We start from the raw sequence: 19,839 nt of genomic DNA, 5'->3' as shown, positions 1-19,839 counted from the left end.
TTTCAGCCTAATGTATAGGCCATTCTCACATGCCATACTTTTAGAATGTCTTCTATATTTATTGTATTCTATTTTGGAACAATTTGTAACTGATGTTTCAGAAGTATGATACTTGAGGATGGCCTATGCATCAGACTGAAAATGTTAGTGTATAGCAAACAAATGTGATTTTAATCTATATATATAAAAATGAATGTGTGTGTGTGTGTGTGTGTGTGTCTGTCTGTCTGTCCGTCCTTCATGCATTACCACACCGTTTATCCGATTGTCGTGAAACTTTGGGAAGTTGTTTAATATACTCTGGCGAAGGTTTGTGGCATAGTACAATTGCCATAAAACTTTGGAAAGTTTTTTTAATTTTTTAATACACTCCCGCAAAGTACATTTATCCTACGATAAATGGCGCGCGTTTACACGAGCATTCGCGCACAGTGTGTTCGATCGATTTCAAATTGTGAAGACCATTTCCCCCCTTCAAAAAATATCTCTATATATGCATTTGTAAACTGTTATTTACGATATTTATAATAATTTTTGTTTAATCACTTTATTTCGACTTTTTTTGCTAATTATGTATTCGCTCGAACTTCGTTAAAATCTTAACTGTACCCCGAACAACGACCGAAGTTGTAGGAAGAAATTCGCCTATTTTACCGATCTAGGTATCGCCCTTTTTCAAATTTTAATATCGACTCAAAATAATTTAAAAAGACAAATTACAATAAAACGGTTTATTATCTAACTATCAGAAATTTCACAACATGCCAAGGAAGAGAGGAAGGAGCAATTAAATAATTAAAATTATAAAGGATTTAAAAATATATATAAAAATGGGGAATATCGCACTTCTGACAATCGCAGCGAGTGTGTGGGCTAAATTTGGAGAATCCGTGCTTCTCGTATGGACAACTGTATGTGGCCGGCTCATGCGTCGAAAAACCTTCCGATTTATTCGCGTACGCAGCAGAGGGAAAAACAAAAAAATATCGTGTATCCACAAACACTCCAATAAATAAATAGAATTGAAACGACACTTTGAAATGTTTTCCCAATGAAAATGAATAATAATAATAAGTTTCAATAAAAATAATAAAATGTAAACTGAATTTTATCATAACGAGTTTGCTTGAGTTTCCTTTCTTCTGAGATCGCAGCAATGCACGACGGGTAAGCTAGTAGTTTAATATTAACATTAAAATTCAATTTACTATAACATATTTAGAGAAAATACATGCAACCAGTATGCTAATAAGTCCTGGTACAAAATATGCCTTAATTTCTTCAATTGTGACATGCACATCATTTAAATTTTCATACACTTTCTATTTGCTGTTCAAACATTTTTCAAATTCTTTATAAGGTAATTTCTAGTTTCAAGCACATTATCATCATAGTATAGCATATACAATTATAAACCTGATGTAAAACATTAATTAATAGAAATAAAAGTCACTGGCAATACAAGAAATAATTATTTTTTAGCATGTGGCAATAATTAATAGACACTTTGACATCCAAAAATGCAAATTTTATTTATGATGATAAGTCATGCAATTTTTTTTTGAAAATTTATTTCAGATATGCACCAACTTTTTGCAGAAAGATAAACATTTTTAGCACACAAGCATAGAACTTAAATTACATACATAAAAATTACAAAATTATACAATATTGATGCAATTTTCATTATGTCAATATTGTATAATTTGTAATCAATGCAATATTCATTGTGTTACCATGTGATTTCTCTACATGGTCAAAGTTTGAGCTGAAGATCTGTGCTAATCTCATACAAGTGTTGATGCTCTCAAAAAATCCCTTCTGTAAGAATGGGCTGATTTTCCTATGGAAACATCCATATTCCCATAAAAGAGTAAAGACCAAGGATGAAGGCCTGTATCAAAACAAGTGATGGATACTTTGAACATTAGAAATGCATTATCTATCTTATCACCTATTTGTTATAAAAGGAAAATGTTATAATACAGTAGAGCCTCGAAAACTCGGCCTAATGTGGACCAAAGGGTGGCCGAGTTTGTGAAAATGCCGGGTTATCGGGAATGGGGTTAAAAAAAATAAGTACGAGTGTTTCCTCAGAAAATACTGTACTGTACTTGTATGTATTGTTTACTTGAGAATACAACAGAGAATAAACTGCCCAAATACCCTTAAACAAAGGAAAAGTACGTCTTTTATGAAGGCATAGAGCCTTTACTACATGAAAATGAAAATTAATGAATACACTGTACAGTAATTTACCTGATAAAACAGACCTCAGAAAAATACTTTGAGGCATAAAGCTGTCTTTATCATGAAAATTAATTAACTAAGGATTTTTTTTCCCTGCCAGGGTGTGGCCAAGTTATCCGGAGTGCCGGGTTATCGAGTGCCGAGTTTTCGAGGCTCTACTGTATTACCTTTTAATAAACCTGAATTGTAGACATTTCTATTTGTACCAGAACTTATTAGCATTCAGAATATTTTGTAAATGTTCAGATAAATTTTTTGAAAAAACCAACATTTCAGTATTACTTTCAATTTTTAACTATAAATAGTAAATGATTTTGCTAATGTATAAATGACTCATTAAATTAATTTATTCAAATTTCTATAAAATTTTATGATCAACTCTAAGTATATTTTTCATTTTTAAAATAATCTTTGTTAAATTAAAAAACAAAAAAACATTATATCCCTTACCTGTAAATGAATCTTCCATTTTTTGGCTGAGGGATGTAGAAACTTCAATATTTGAATTTGAAGTTTTCTGAAAATCATTGGATTGTGATATGACATATGTAACACTAGTCCTATCTGTTTGAAATGGTATTTTTGTATAACTTGCTGATACAGAAATAGCAGCCAGTACTTTTGAAACCACTGCATTGTTGCTGAAATTATGAGTGTCATGTTTATATCCAATATTTGATTCCAAACTTACTACTTCATCTGGAATATTAGAAGAGTTTGAAATGCTAGTCCTTTCATTAGATCTTTTTCCTGACATAACTGTTGTCACCTCGGAAGAAGATAAAGTTGTTACAGTTGCATTAGTTGAAGGAGAAACTCTAGAATTTTCAGGCAGTGTTGACTTTATTAAGGCAACTGTTGTTATAGTGGGGGTGGTATTAACAGAATCAGAAACATGTGTAATATTTGTAGATTGAGTAGTTACAGATGCTGAGCTGATTTCACTGCTTATTTTCTCTTTGGGAGTAATATTAACAGTATTCTTAAATATATTATCGCATCCTGCAATTGGTGATACAGATTCATCTTCTGGCATCTGCACAATACCACCACCAGATAATGTTTTTACATTTTTATTCCAAAATTCATCTACATTACCATTATCTTCTTTATCACGAAGAGAATTTCTTGAACACTCAGACCTTGGACTTCTTCTACTATTACAGTCAGAACTCTTGGGAGAATGAGAAGACATGGCACATATAGATGCAATTTCTCCAGCAGAGGATCTAGAACTACGAGGAGAACGAGATTTCTTCTGAGATGACGAAACCATTTTTGTAGAGTCCAAAGAATATGGATCATAAATTTCTTTCACGCCCATTTCCTTCCTCGGACTCACAACAACAGCTGCATTTGGCCCTCTTAAAGAAATATGTAATGGAGGTACTCTGGGTTCTGAACTCCCAGATGGATTATTTGATGTACTGTTCTTCTTAGAAGTAGGAATATTAACAACTGATACATCAATTTTATGGCTTGACTGACACAAACCACTTATATCAGATTTACTTTTCTTTTCACGATTTTCATTCTCTTTTGAGTCTCTTAAGGCTTTAGTATCCAACTTCAATCGAAGTTTTAATTTTTCACAAGAAGAACTTCCACTCATGCCACTAGAAGTGGATAATGAATTTTCTTGCTTTAATTCTTCATTTAAATTTACTGTTTTTGTAGCAGAGTCAGCTTTGTTTTCACTTTCTTTGTTTGATTCTATACTTCCCCAATCAGTAGATGATTGTGAAATATCCGTATGAGATTTACTGATTCCTGAATCAGTATCAGAAGGATCCTTGCCATTATCAGATAAACTTCTTTCAGATTGACCATTTTCAGGTGTATCAACTTCAAAATCTGGAAATGGAGGTAATGATCCTATTGACTCATCTTCCTCTTCATCACTTGGCATTGGTTCCATTTGACCAGTAAAAGGATTAATAAGATGTTTGATTTTACCATCTGTTGATGGTGGAGGTGAGGGAAAAGGATTTGGTTCAGGCGTTGAACTTCCTTGTGGCTTCTCTGCTTCTTTATTAAGACTAGACTCATTGCAAGTTGCAGGAGTTGCAACTGTTGAAACATTTAATGGTGAAGTGTTTACTTGTGATGTCACCATACCTAAAGAATGAAGAGAAGTAGGAAGTCTTGCAACAGCAGGAGTTCCAAATGGAATTCTTGTTCTTAATGGCAAATTGCCTGTATGTACTTGAGGTTGACCTTGTGCATGTGGATGGATATTGGGTACTTGAGTCATTGGTGGTGAAAGAGGAATGTTTGGGATGTTAGGCAGAGAAACATTAAAAGTCTGACTACTTAGAACTCCCAATGGGTCAAAACCTGAAGAAGACACATTTGGTACAGGATGCAAAGATGTACTGGACGGTGCTGAGGGATGCAATGGTGGTGATGGCAAACCAGAATAGATATTTGTGGTTGGGGAACTTCCTCGTACAGATATAATATCAGGAGATTTATCTTTAGGCCTTCTAGGCTTTCTCTTTCTCTTTGGAGGCTGATTTGCAGCTGGAGCAGGAGGTGGCATCATCTTATTGGTATGTGCATCACTTTGCAATAAGTTAACAAGCAATGGACTTGACAAAGCCACATTTGCTCTTGTGATAGTTGTAGTAGTAGTGGAAGTAGTAGTTCCAACAGCCACAAGCAGATTTGAGGTGGACACATGAGTTACAAAATTATTAAAAACTGGATTAGCAGTAGTGCCCTGAGATGTTCTTTGTGTTATGGAACTAACAGCTACCTGAGGTGAAGTAACAGCAGCTGATGAAGTCAAGGTATTGGATGAAGCTGAATTAGTCTGACTAATTGTGGTAGAGGTGGATGTAGGGAATGGTTGTGAACGTGAAGTGTAAGTAAAGCATGCATTGCCCTGCATGTGGAACAATGGTTGATGATGAGCAGCACCATGCTTTGTATTCATAGCATGGGTCATACTGGCAAACGGAAAAGGACCAAAAGCAGTTTGAGGCCTAGTAGAGTTATTCTGAGGCAGACGAGATGTCCCCACAGATGATGCTGCCAAATAAGGAATTGGTTCATTGCTTGTTGGTGCCACCACATTTGGTGAACGAAATCCAACATCACGACTAGCTAGTTGACTGGTTCCTTGTCCTCCCAGTATTGAATCTACTGCATCCGATACATTAGTGACAGTTGTAGCTGAGGTACCAGAAGATGAAGGACCACCAACTGAAGTTGATGCTAGTCCTGTTTGTTGAGTTAGGAACTGCACAATATTTTTTGGATTTCCTTCAATAGTCTTTGGGACAGCTACACTTTCATTTCCTGATAACTCAAATGGTACTGAACCTAAAGTATTACGGTTATCAGTATTTGTTGTTTCTGGAGTCTTCCTCAACACTATTTCTGTTGGTTCATTATAATGTCCAGCCAAAGTTAATGTGATAACCTAAAATAAATAAATGTGTTTTAAAAATTTGAATTCTACATAAATATTAATGAATAATAGCATTTCATTGCAAATTATTAACCCTGAATTATAAGAATCAATTTGTTTAAAATAACTACAGCAGTTAATTTAAAAAAAAAATTGTAATATATACAGTAGAGCATCGTTTATCCAAATCAATTGGGGACTGGGGTTGTTCGGATACCTTATTTTTCGGATAACAAATTATGTATGAAAAAATATATTAACCTATCCCGTGTTGAAATTTTTCTCCATTGTGTGTTGCTTTGCGTTAAATTTTCGTTGATGTTAAGCCTAACGTAAACTTTTTAAAATAATAATCGTGGCTATTGTATCATTAAAAATTATTCCTTTATTTTTTACAAACAAAATAAATATATTGAAAAGTATAAAAACAAAAAAATATATACTTTAGAAGTTGATCTAGTATCAAAAACGTTTGATTTAGCACGACACACAGTCCTCAGAAGAACACCACACAAAAGTGCCAGTGCTGCCAGCTAAAACACACAACAACAAAAAAAATATTGGAGTAGCCCAAAATATAGCCAAAGATTGCAGCGCCATAGCACTAGCAAAAATTTAAATTTGTCGACTGGAATGCTTTCAGTTAACCGATGTTTCGGATAACTGGCTTTCGGATAAACAACGCTCTACTGTATATTATTATTATATATAATATATAAGTAAAATTATATGAATGACTTTCTAAATATTTTTATAATGTTCATGAATAATGGCCAAAATTATTCTCTCTTAATATAGATTGATTTGATGATGATGATGATGATAATATTTCCAATATTCATCTCTATTAGATAGTTTTAAATTTACATCATATCAAGAATTGAAAAGTACAGTAGCCCTTCAGCACTTATCAGGAGACAAACCAAATGAGCAATATATCAGATGGCATAATATGTATCTACCTACTGTTTTTGTCTATTTTCAATCTTCTGCTATCATGCTTTTTTGTGAATTGTATTTCATACAATAGTAGTTTAAATACAATAGTTTAAATGCCAATGGTTGGAATAAGGTAATATTTCTTTGCCAGTAAAAACAGAAAGTAAATTTTTAAGAAATTTTATATTTGAACACAAAAATGCACAATATATCCAAATGAGCAATATAATGTGGAGCTACTATATTAAAATATGCAAATAAAATCATCATATATTATTTAAAAGATACAAAGTTAATTATACAGAAATTAATCTTGATTGAATTTCAAATGGTAGCTGTATTACGTATTATATAGGTAAATGTCTCTTCAATCCGAACAAAATTTCAGTAGACTTTCTCACAGCTCTACAGGTTAAAAATCTCCTTTATTGTTTTTCACATATGCATTTCGGGCAAGTTTAATTTTCCTGCCCCTCTTCAGTGCTACAAAACAAATTCATATTGAATTTACACAAAACAACTTTATAGTAGAAAATGCTTACAAGACATAAAAAGACACTTTATAATACCTTAAGATTTCCCACATGTTCTTTCATCTTTTTTACAGTACTTGTACTATCAATTTACAATGTTTTCAAATTTATAATTTCCTCTTAAGGGTGTTTTACATCGAAATCCGTACCATTATGCTACACAACTAATTACAAATTATAATTATTAGTAACATTTTAAATCACTTATTTATAACAAATTTTTTACTTTAAAAAATATTTACTAAAAAATACATACATGTTTTTCTTTAAAAGTGTCACAACAATAACAGAATAGTATACGTTGTATAAACTTTAAAAAGGTTCAACATACAATAAAATTTTCATTTACACGACAATGTATAATCTTAGAAATATAAACTATTGACTTGTTGCGCCCCCTATCATGTTATACCATTGCTGGTCGATTTGCATGCCATTGGAAATGTTTATTAAATTATTACCACTGTATTTCATTATTTCTATATGTTGTAGCACTGAATATATATTATTTCTATTTGTTTTGTAGCACTGAAGAGGGGCAGGAAAAATAAAACTTGCCCAAAATGCATATGTGAAAAACAATAAAGGAGATTTTTAACCTGTAGAGCTGTGAGAAAGTCTACCGAAATTTTGTTCGTCGAAATGCATATGTGAAAAACAATAAAGGAGATTTTTAACCTGTAGAGCTGTGAGAAAGTCTACCGAAATTTTGTTCGGATTGAAGAGACATTTACCTATATAGAAATTAATCTGTTTATCACATTTTTTACTGCATTTTCTACTCTTGGTATAACAATGAATAGTGTGTTGGAATAATCTCTATCTGCCAAACTACCTTTTGGAAACTGCCCATTTTGGTCACATACATTTTTATATACAATAAATCAATGACAAGATATCAATAAATACAGTAAAAGCCAATGTACATGAATGTCAAAATAAAATTAACAATAAGCAGCAATGACAGGCATTTAAGCCTGTCACTAATGCTTATCTTTGCTAATTGCCAAGAAAAGAGATGTTTGGTGAAACCAGTCACTGATGTTGATTATAATTTTAAGTCTGTTGCCCGTGTGCATTAGCCTTAAGATTTATCTAAACCTTTTACAAAATTTTTATATATATTTATTTATTTATGTGACAACAAACAACATAATTTTGGAAATATAAACAATCTTGGTACTACTTTGTCCTTCAGATGTTATATAACTTGCATATAAATATAATTTCTTAAAATATATCTGAAAAATGATTTGAAAGTAATGCTACATTAATAAAAATAGAATTATCATCAATATTTACAATCAGATAATTTTCAAGATCACAGAATTGTGATATCTTTCAGCAGCTGAATGCAAAATAATTAAATTGAATTTCATAATTTAAAGATATTAACTCTTATAGTGTAACATTCAAATATATTTGCAAAATGATCGACATGCCAGTTAAACTGTGACTAAAATATAAAATTAATCAGATCTAACAAAATTAGTTGTCAATTAAACATTGTAGAAAACATTCTTCTGAGTACAATAAAATAATAACATTGTAATTTGACCAACTTAAAATCAGGAAGAGAGTTTTTGTTTACAAGACAATGAAAGAATTAATGACTTATTGACATTAGTAGTAGTGGTTAGTCAGTGTGGGCTACACTGATCATCTACCCTGACCTTAAAAATAACACCTTCCTCTCAAATTTCACACAAAGCCAGTGTTAATGGATGTAAACTCAGATGTTTATTTTTAAATTTAATATGTTTATTTTTGCATTTTTAAATCAAATAACAATAAAATACACATAAAAAAAAACACTTTTGGAATTCCAAGAGTATTTTACATGTTATTAGAAAGAAGAAAAAATGAAGAAATTAAACATATAATAATAGTTTTTGATGTAATGCTGAGTTTCACAGTTTTATAATAAAAACTCATTTGTTCTTTTTAATGCACCCTCTAGAGAAAGATATATAGCCTCAGTTAAACCGGCATGCTGGCTTTTACCATAAGTAACTATCTGATTTTATGGTCTCCCCTGGATAGACTGGCATGCCAGCCATTCCACAAAAATATGGTATAATAGTAACTCAGTAATATAATAGTAAAACAAATTGCAAAACTTTACAAGTTTTGCAATTTGTTTTGTTTTGTTTTTTTTTTTTTTTTTTTTTTTTTTTTTTTTTTTTTTTTTTTTTTTTTTTTTTTTTTTTTTTTTTTTNGTAATGATAAGCATAAATTTTTCTGAAGAAAACAAAAATTTAATAATTTTTTTAAAGATTTATTACAATTTCAAATAAGAACATTACAAATATATCTCGCCTTACATCGGTAATTGGTTCCAGGAGAGGCGACTTAAGTCAAAAAATTACTTAACTTTTTACTTGTCACTAGGCAAAACCACAAATAACCATTCCCAGTTTTGTATTTTATTTATAAGTGAATTTTTAATAATATATGGTTAAGAATCTATTTTAAGCTTACAAACAAATAAATTTTAATTTTTAGTATAGTACAGAAAAAGTAATCTAAATTTACGAATTCATGTACATACAGTACATACTTGTAAATGTACATGTTTACAATTTGGCGATGTTTACAGTACATCGTGGACTCTATTTGTAAATGTGGTTTGCTCTAAGACATTATAAAACAAGATGATTTTGTAAGGTTAAATAACAAATACAGTTATTAAAATTATCTTGCGACAGTAGAAAATAAACTAATTTATATTAAATTTACCAATATCAAGTGGCGCTGACAACGATGCCAAACAGTAGGTATTGGAGCTACCATGGAAAACATCAATATTGAGCACTTAAAGACCGTTAAATAAGATGACAACACAGAAACACAAATGTTTTCATGTTTCGTTCTCTAGGATTTATGATAATTATATTAACATTTACTGTAAATGTATGTACAGGTAATCCATGCTATAAAAGCACGGATTCACTCTAACATGGTTCGTGAATTGGGAACATCCCCATACAACAGTGCTTTTATAGCATGGGTTCACTCTAACACGGTTCGGAAATTGGGTAAAACCCTCATACATGAAATGTAATAAAGGGTGCGTTCTTTTATACCTCTGCACGAACATTCTAATTGTTTTCGTGGCTACTTTGAATGCTCTTTCAACAAATAATCCATTTAATGGTTAAATTTTACAGTTGGGACCCTTCTTTTGCCTCTAAAAGCTCATTTTAGAATTATAGATTCCTCCATCACAATACTAACAATAGTGCGGGCGCTGCCATCTTTCTTTCACTGTCGTTCCTAAATGCCTACAAACAGCAGCTCACTCCTGTTGCAGAGCTACCGCTATTAACGAATGCATCCAAAAACTGTTACCAGTTGATGATGCTCATGCTGAGATCATCATATAGGATGAATAATCCTCTGATACAATATTTACTTAAATAATAAATAAGTATTTTACCTATGAAAAAAATAAATAATAAATCTGATTTAAATAAGGATTTAACAGCATGTTTTTTAATTTTTGGAACCTAACCCCCCTTTTTGCACTAGTTCTTTGTTTTGTATAACATGGATTTGCATAACACGGCAATTTTTTGGAATGTAACTCCCATGCTATTCAGGGGTTACCTGTATTTTAATATGATTTTATGTGCTTTAACGCTTTTATAATGATATTATGACTTCAATATTTGTGGCGGACGGACATAAAGTCGAATAAAATGACTTAAACTTGATCTTTATTTTTCAATATATTTTTTGACAAATGACGTAAAATCAAGACCGATGTAACTTGAGGTATACCTTATTACTATTACTGAATTATTACTACTATCAGATATTTGTAAATTATGGTTAAAATACTGTAATAAAAGTTACATGCATGTTTCAGAGAATATCAGTACAAATAATCAGTATATAACTATATCGTATTAAAAAAGTAATAATTAACAATGCTGTTAAGTATTATTCTTCTAATACTATAACTATAGTATTAGAAGAATTATAATTAACTAATTATAATTTGGTTGCCTTCAGTCTCTATAAAATTTCTTTTTCCTGCTTTATAAAAGAGTAAAACAGAAAATAAAGATAAAAAGGAGTCAACTGTTGACATTACCTGATCACCTTCCACTTGAACTGACAAAATACCCAATTCTCTTAATACTCTATCACCATGTTCAGCCAACTGCCTTAAACGTTGTGCAGCTTCACGTGGGATGTTAAATGTTACTCTAACACTGTTCCATGGTTCAATTTTTGTCACCTTAAAAGGCTTCTCTTCTGAAAATTTATTATATAAATATATTCAACTGAAATAATTATTATACTATAAAATATTTCTGTATAAAGATAAAATATTTAGATAAATTTAATATGAGAAAGCTACAAAACAAAAATATAGTATTCCTCAAATATATTTTCTAAAATGTATGCAATAAGATTTTTCTATCAATAGTTATAAATTTATATATAAATGTAATTACATAAAAATGAGCATATTGGAGAAATTTCTCAGATTCTTTCCCTATATTCATCCCTATAATCATAAATAAAAAGAAAACAAAAAATAATAAACTTTATGAGAGAAACTATTGAAAGGACAGGAGTCAAACAGAATTTTGCATTTGATATATAAGCTATTAGTAGTAACGAAGAAATAAATTATTGTGCATTCATTCCCGATGAGGGCCTCTAAAAGACAGCCAAAAATGTTTGAACATTAAAATTTCTTTGTTTATTATGTGCTGGAATTTGCATTTAGGTATCAGTTAGTTGAAATAAAAAAAAATATTAAATTTAAAATCATTAAATATAGTAATTTTAAATATGTAATTAAGACACCATTTAATAATAACTTACCATTTGATATTAACCTCTTCAATTTGTAGATGAGGCACTGTAACTTGAAAGGGAAAGTGGGGTCATGAATATCTCCCTCACAAGTCAGGACTGTAGTAGCTAAGTCCTGCTCTTCTTCTTCCATATCTATACATTAAATTTTACAAAATAATAATAATTTAGTTTAATCCTTCTTTTCATTGTTATTTTCTATACATAAATTCTATTTTAATTATACAAATTAATAATTTATACCATTGCTTGAAAGTTTAGCAACACTGCCAAAAAAATGGAAATTTCCAATTTTTTTTTAAATTGCAATAAAAATATAAGTAATTTAAATTTATAATACATATATTTATTTGCTTTATATAATCCAGTAGTATTTTGCTTCATCCTGTTCCTGCTGGCTAGATTAATGCATTAGATTACGTAAGTCTATGGAGGGTTTTTGGTAGATTGTAAACTGAATAAAAATTTGTAGTGGTTGCTTACATACAGAATCAGAGTTGATTAAAATTGTGAGCTTATGCCCTGTAAGAGAAAGGCTATTGTGTTTTACATGTTTTAGCAGTTTGTTTTTTGTTTTGATATAACTCCATTAAATTTCTCTCATAGTCTTTCAAAAATCATATTCACTCCTTAACACTTTTCTCTCAGACTAGACCCATATTTCATTTCTTTATCAACAGAAATTCATATACATAGAGGCTAAAGAGAATACAAAATATTAAATTTATGTATTTACTTTCCAAGTTGCTAAACTTTTAAATAGAGGCATAATTAAAATTTATTATTTTAAATAATTAACTAAACTAACTTAAATATAGAATTATTGCTCTTAGATGTCCAAATAGAGTTACCAAGAATACTTCATGTGGCACTCTTCCTTTCTTTCATTTTAATTTAATTTGTTCATATGATCTTTCCATTTTCATGCTATTAACATTATATCCAATTTGAAGAATTTTTAAAAAACTGTTTCATTACAAAATTATATGTAATGAAAAATAGAACTCTGTTCCATAATTTATTTTACTCATTATTTTTTAATATATTTTTGTCTTTTCATTATTTTATTATATTTTTTTTATTTTATATATGTGTTTTTGTATTAATTTTTATGCATGTATTATTTATGGATTGTTCTTTTTATTAATGTTTTCTTTAGGGATCTCTTGCTTAATATAGCATTACCATGTACAGTATTTATAACAATAAACAATAATTAACAATACATAAGATAATTCAATTGTAAAAATACTGTACTTATATGTTAATTCTGTATAATTCTAATAACTCTAATATTCTATTTGACTGATTATTTGAATTAATTAAACAATTACACATTTAAAATGAAAATGCAAATACAGTTTTTGAAACTGAAAGTTTTCAATTTAAAATAACAGTTTATTTATATACTATTACAAATTTTGATTTAGATTATATATAATGCCAATTTTACAATGTATGTAATGAAAGCTGTAAATGGAAAACTTTTGTATAATTCTTATATATCAAAAGAAGAGTTTACATTATAATGATAAATCTAAACACTCTCAAAAGCTGGAGCAGTTGTTAATTAATTAAAAACACTCCATACCACTCATATTTACTCCAGCACAATTAATAGAAGCGCAAATGTTTTCAGGCCTTCACCAGGTGAGACAATCATTTTTTTTATATTGAACAAGTTACAAAAATACTGTGGGTGATTGGTTAATGAACAGTTCAGACTACAAACACCCCACAGAACAAACACAAGAAGAAGCAACATAAAATAATGAATACTGATTGGTCTTCCCTTGTCTTCATGCAACAATTCAAAACTTTTCGGAGCATGGGAGATGTCAACATCGATGCTCAGTATATACTGGTTGGATAGTATTCCTCCAAACTTTGAAACTCTCTCTTCCTTGTAATTCCAGCCTTTTATTTTTCTGACAGAAACAATTTTTTTATAGTATTTGCAAGACTGTCAAGCAGGCACTCATTAAGTTTTTTGTCGGTTTTTATTTTTGAAAAGTGAGAGTATAATAGCAAAGGTAGAGAGTGGTCAGAAGATGTCTGATGTTGCTGGGTGGTATGGCTTGAACAGGTCTACAATAGGCCGCAGTTCAATCTTATCTAAGACAGATACAGTATAATCAAGAAGACTCAAATGTCTAAAGGCATAACAAAATTCACATCTGAGAAATAAAGAACATTGAAGAGCTCATAATGGAACCTGAAATGGACCTGACGACAGAAGAATGCCAAGAACTCTTGAATGAAGAACACCAAGAAACTCAGTGAGATCAGCTATGTTTTCTTCTGAAAAAGAGGATTAATGCTGACGTCTGCTATTAAAGATCTTTCAAAAGAGTGGAAGGATGTCAGAACAACAGTCTTAGAATGGCATCCAAACCAGGCTGAGGTTAATAGGATTGGGGATCTCTACAATTACAATGCTATTAATTACTTCTGAAAAATCCTGAAGAAGAGAGAAAAGCAATCAACATTAGACAGTTTCTTTAACCCCCACAAATGGAAAAAAACATGACTAATAAAAATTCAAGACAGTATATATATGTATTTTTATTATTACATATAAATAAACATAGTAAAAAAGTATATATATTTTATTTTTTGGAGTCTCTAGAATGAATTAATCAAATTCTCATAAAAACCTATGGTAAATCGATAATTGGTTAACAAACAATTCAGATAGTGAACAAAGTCTTAGAACAAATTATGTTCGTTAACCGATCACCCACTATATTTAAAAATGAAAAATTCCATACATGCAATGGTGCAGTTTAGAAATTATTCAATATGTAATCAGACAAGGTTTCCAAAAATTTTTAATGAAGTTTAATTGTATTTTAGACATTTAAAATTTTTGGAAATAGCATCTTATCACATATGGAATGTTCTGTTTTTAAATATTTTTGTAACTTGTTTGATATTAAAAAAACAAAAAAGATCTCACCTGATAAAGGCCCTTTAAAGTGGCTGAAAATGTCTGTGCTTCCATTAAATTATGTGCTGGAGTTAGTATGAGTCGTGTGCAGTTTTTTTTTTCATAATAATAATAATATTACCAAAGAAAATTTAATAATTCGGATTTGTAGATTTCTTACATGATATTAATTTATAATGTTGATTTTTTTCTTATAACATATTTTTAAAAACAATTAATCTAACAATATACATACTAAATGGAAGTTGATAAGCCAGAAAAACTAACAAATAATAAGATTTTCTTACATCAAATTAAGGTTTATAATAGAAACTAATCAGAATATACGTTAGTCAAGAAAAATAATATGCAACTGGAATTATTAATGATTAATAATAAAAATTCTTCAAACCAATTCAAACAAAGTAATTGGATAAACACTGTATGTTACAATCATTCAAAATCCAGTTATCCTGCATGAATGAAGATGTATTTGTCTCCTATAAAAACATCAAACATCTCAAAAATTAAACAACAGTGTAACACTATTTTGTGATATATTTATACCAAAATAATTACATAGTAAAAACTTAAGCATCAATTCACTCAAAACTTTCATTTTTTAACATATCTTCATTTACTCATATCTTAAATTATTTATTAAAACCAAATTTTATTTCCATATCAAATACTATGTCTTGAAAAGTTTTATTGTTGAATTCATAGAATGAACATGACTAGCAAGTCATGATGACACCATCCAAATAACAATGTAGTAAAATTATAGGTTACATTTCTTATATAACTATTTGATATTTATAATTTTCACATAAGGAAGAATTAAGTAACATTATTCTAACATATATATAAATAACTCCACAAATCCAATTTGTCTAGAGGAATGGCAGCTTAACTGTCTACCTTTAGACAAATTACTTCAAATCTAATTAATTTAGTCTTATTATAACCCAATAATTCATTATAACTATCTCCTTTTCAATTTACTGGAGTAATCAAATAAAAACAAGACCAATAAATACCAGTAAATGTTAAAGTTCTGTTACTAGTATTTAAAGATTTTGTTTTTATTTGATTGCGCAATAATTCAGCAGATCATCTGGCTTTATTCCAACTCATACTATCAGAATATTATAATATAAAGATTTATTTGTAAAAAAATTATCATAAAAATTAAAATAAGGAATTAATTAATTAATTTCTTTATGTGTAAGCAAATATTATTGCAATAATATACTAATCTTAAATACATCTCAATAATTCCATAAAATTGTCTTTTCAAATAAGTAAGAAAAACTGTGTGATATTAAAAGAATTAAATAATTATCATAGAATTACATTTGTGTTGTAATATAGTTTATAAACGATTAAAAAAATAATTTGATCAAAAGGTAAATGATTAAATTTAGGCCAATGGTTCCCAATTAGATTGCCGCACATACCCCTTCATGCAATTTTGCATACCCCAGGGGTACGCAAAATTGCATGAAGGGGTATGTGCGGCAATCTAAAATCGGTCAATTTAAAATTTAAATGCACGAGACGAAGCAATCAAAAAAATAATGGATAGACCATCAAAAATTCGGCAATTTACAAAATGATGTCGAATGCGCAAATTTGTTTATTTATAACTAAAAATATTCTTGAAATTTCATTAAAAAAATGCATTTGTGACAATACCTAAATGAAATTCTTACGTGAGAAACAAAAATTGTACAATTAACACAAATTGTGTTAATTGTACAATTATCAATATTATCATGTCAGCGAAGTGACAATAAAATATTTACTACCATTTTGCGCAACATACCTCTGCGAGAGTGCATTTTCGGCCATGACAAACACGAAAACTAAACATCGTCACCGAATTCGACTCAAAGATGACTCGAGACTGAAGCTGACCAAAAAAGCAACCAGATTTCACAAAGTTGTGCAAAGAAAATTGTGCACACTTGTCACATTAAAATTAAATAACCTTATGTTATTTTCATTATTATTAGAATTGTATTTTAAAGGTAATAAATGTAAAAAAAAACTTATTCTATTTATCACTAGCTGTCAACCCACGGCTTCACCCGCATTATATCAAATTTTCTCATGGAAGTTAAGATATTTTCTTGCAGTAAAATGTAGTCCATATCCATCTCCAACGTGTAAGCTATCTCTGTGCCAAATTTTATTAAAACCTGTTCGGCGGTTTAGACGTGAAAAGGTAGCAGACAGACAGACAGACAGACTTACCTTCGAATTTATATTAGTGTGGATTAATATGAATTTCTGCTATAAGGGGTACGCGAGTTTGAGCTCTTTCTTGAAGTGGTACGCAGGAAAAACTAATTGGGAACCACTGGTTTAGGCCATTGCCTAACGTTAAATTTAATAATTAGGAATAAATTTATCAATAAAACCATTTTATTCATATCAACAATTAATTATCATTATGGAGTTACAACTGAACACAACAAAACACATTGTTAATTACCCATAATTAACTGTGTTCATAATTACAACTAGTTAAATTAAATAGTTCAGTTATAATTTATTAGTAATCTTAAAAATCTAGTTAATCATAAGATTATTCAAAAAGATTCTTCTTTTAATAACTTGTTCAATTCCATCACTGTGAAGATTTTTAGAAAAAAGTCAATTCAGAGTGGGGAGTGAACCCACATCTTCCAGATATTGTGTAGATGCATTACCAATTACACTGTTCAGACTTCTGCCTAATCTTTGCTTCCAGACTACATTTAAGCAGGACCATATAACAATACAGGTTAATCATTGTATGACTTTGAATTGGGATTTCATATATCCAGGCACCTTAATAGTTCTTAACTGAATACAAGCCATTTTGCAGGTTGTTTGAAATTTTGAAACCTTAATTAATAAGTATTTTTTTTTTTATNTAAAAAATTTACATTCATATGGTTTATTATTATTCAGCAATTTTAACCATGCTGCCTCATTATACATCTGTTTTAAACACGGGTAAGTTTTACTACAAATGCTATCTATTACATAAGTAGTTGTTCTTCTGTATACTATTAAATCAATCTGTCCATTGAATACATTATTACGCACCAACTCAATTATAATTCTTTATTAGATTATTGCATTTGTAATATTTCAGCTCAAAATACCTTTACTTAAAATAAATACTTTAATATTTACTCGTTGACAAGGTATTTTAATTACAGAATTTTCTAATTTTTTCTCTATTCAAATTAAGATTCTAGGACTTACTTCTATTTTGTTTACTTTTAAAGTAATATTCTTTAACCGAATGTAAAAATTATTGGTAGTCCCTATTAGAGCAAAAGCATCTTTTGAACGTTCCAATTTTATGCAAACATCGACGCCATTTAACAGTAATTTAGGTTGAATAATAAAATTGAAATGAAGTCATCCATTTATATTTAATACTTGACTTTTGCTACTTTTTTTAAACTTAGCGATCTATCATTCATTCTTGGCATCTTTAATTGGATAGTTACTGTTTAAAATCCAATGGTATCTTTGTAGAAAAAAAAGCTGCTTAAGAAAACTTCTTCAAAAATAAAAACACTTCAATGAGTAAGACAGAAGATAACCGTTAGTTTTTAAACGTATAACCGCATTCTATCAGAGAGAAGACTACTCAGATTCACAAACCTTAGCCTTTATTACATTACAATGCATTTCGGTTGCAAATTTTGTTTCATGCACACCTCTTCAAGTAATACATAATCTTAATCTACTTTATCCAGACATACATAACTGATTACTAGAGTTAATAAAATATAGTTTTGTGAATAATTCCTTTCGTATCGATGAAAAAATATATAGACAAAAAATGATATTAGCATGGCACAGTAATTGGCCCAAAACTTGCAGATATATGCATTATTGAAATAAATAAGAAATGAGCAGATTTAAATGAAATAATATTTATAGGTAGATATGTGGATGACATCGTAATAACATATGATTCGTCAATAACTATGAAAATATAATATGTAATTATGCGAATACATTAAGCGATACTTTAAAATCTGAAAGATAAACAGAAACTAAAGATGAAATTAATTATTTAGACGTAACTATAAATCTCGGAAAAAATGTATTTAATATAAAACCATACAAAAATGCTGCAATGTGGATAAAAATCTAAACTATAAATCGTATTGTCCTATAACAATTAAAAAAATTGTAACAGCATTATGTAAGATATGAAGCAGAAGATAGAGAAAACAACAAAATAAATTAATAAATACAAAAAATAATAATACATAATAAATAAATACATACATGCATGTGCACAAAGGGCATTTGGAAAGCAAGTTCTGACCAATCATAAAATCCAAAGAAAAAAAAAATTTTTATTTTTCCAGCTCTCTTTTTTAAACACAAGAAAATATTTTGGACATTCATTTATTGTCAAAAGTTTATACATATATCTTTAAACATAATAATCTCTAAGACTGAAAAATTTTTCATACATTTGCACAAACTCTTATTCTCTCATTAAAAAGTCAGACCAGATTCTTAATTAATCTTGCATAACTAATCATCTTTTCAATATTGTAAAATTATTATCCTGCTAACAGTGTCTTCAAGTGCAGAAACTGGTGGAAGTTGGAGGGCTCAATGGTGAGGGTATAAAATGGTAATAAATATTTTTCAGAAAAAGTGTATCTCAAATGGACCTATGTTGGACAATATGCAATTATATGCTTCCATGAAATAATATATCATATACAGGTTTCACCGCTTGTTTTGAATAGTTTGTCATAATTTTTTTAAGGTCGCTTAATTCCACCTATGTTTATTTTTGTTCATTGATTCAGGAATTTACTCAGCAAAATACCACCTTTTCTTCCAGTAGGTGGAGTTTTTGGATTTTCTTATTTGATGACATAATTATGATTGTCTGATAAATGCAG

The 19,839-nt window shown here is 29.5% G+C and overlaps 1 protein-coding gene across 1 annotated transcript in view; it reads right to left on the bottom strand.

Annotated features, from left to right (window-relative positions):
• Positions 1–19,839, bottom strand: part of LOC111618641 (serine-rich adhesin for platelets-like) — a 114,516-nt gene that overhangs the window by 31,290 nt on the left and 63,387 nt on the right. Inside the window, exons 4-6 of the mRNA XM_023360205.1 lie at positions 11,980–12,105; positions 11,237–11,400; positions 2,701–5,677 (exon numbers count right to left, since the gene is read on the bottom strand). Of these exons, the coding sequence (XP_023215973.1) occupies positions 2,701–5,677; positions 11,237–11,400; positions 11,980–12,103 (3,265 nt within the window). The 5' untranslated portion in view covers positions 12,104–12,105. The remainder of the gene's footprint in view (positions 1–2,700; positions 5,678–11,236; positions 11,401–11,979; positions 12,106–19,839) is intronic.

This window comes from Centruroides sculpturatus, unplaced genomic scaffold (genome assembly GCF_000671375.1).
Source record: "Centruroides sculpturatus isolate CEXI.00-Female unplaced genomic scaffold, Cexi_2.0 scaffold67, whole genome shotgun sequence".
NCBI classification, from domain to species: Eukaryota; Metazoa; Arthropoda; class Arachnida; order Scorpiones; family Buthidae; genus Centruroides; species Centruroides sculpturatus.
Note: the sequence above shows the minus strand (reverse complement) of the source record. Positions and strands in the feature narration are given on the sequence as shown.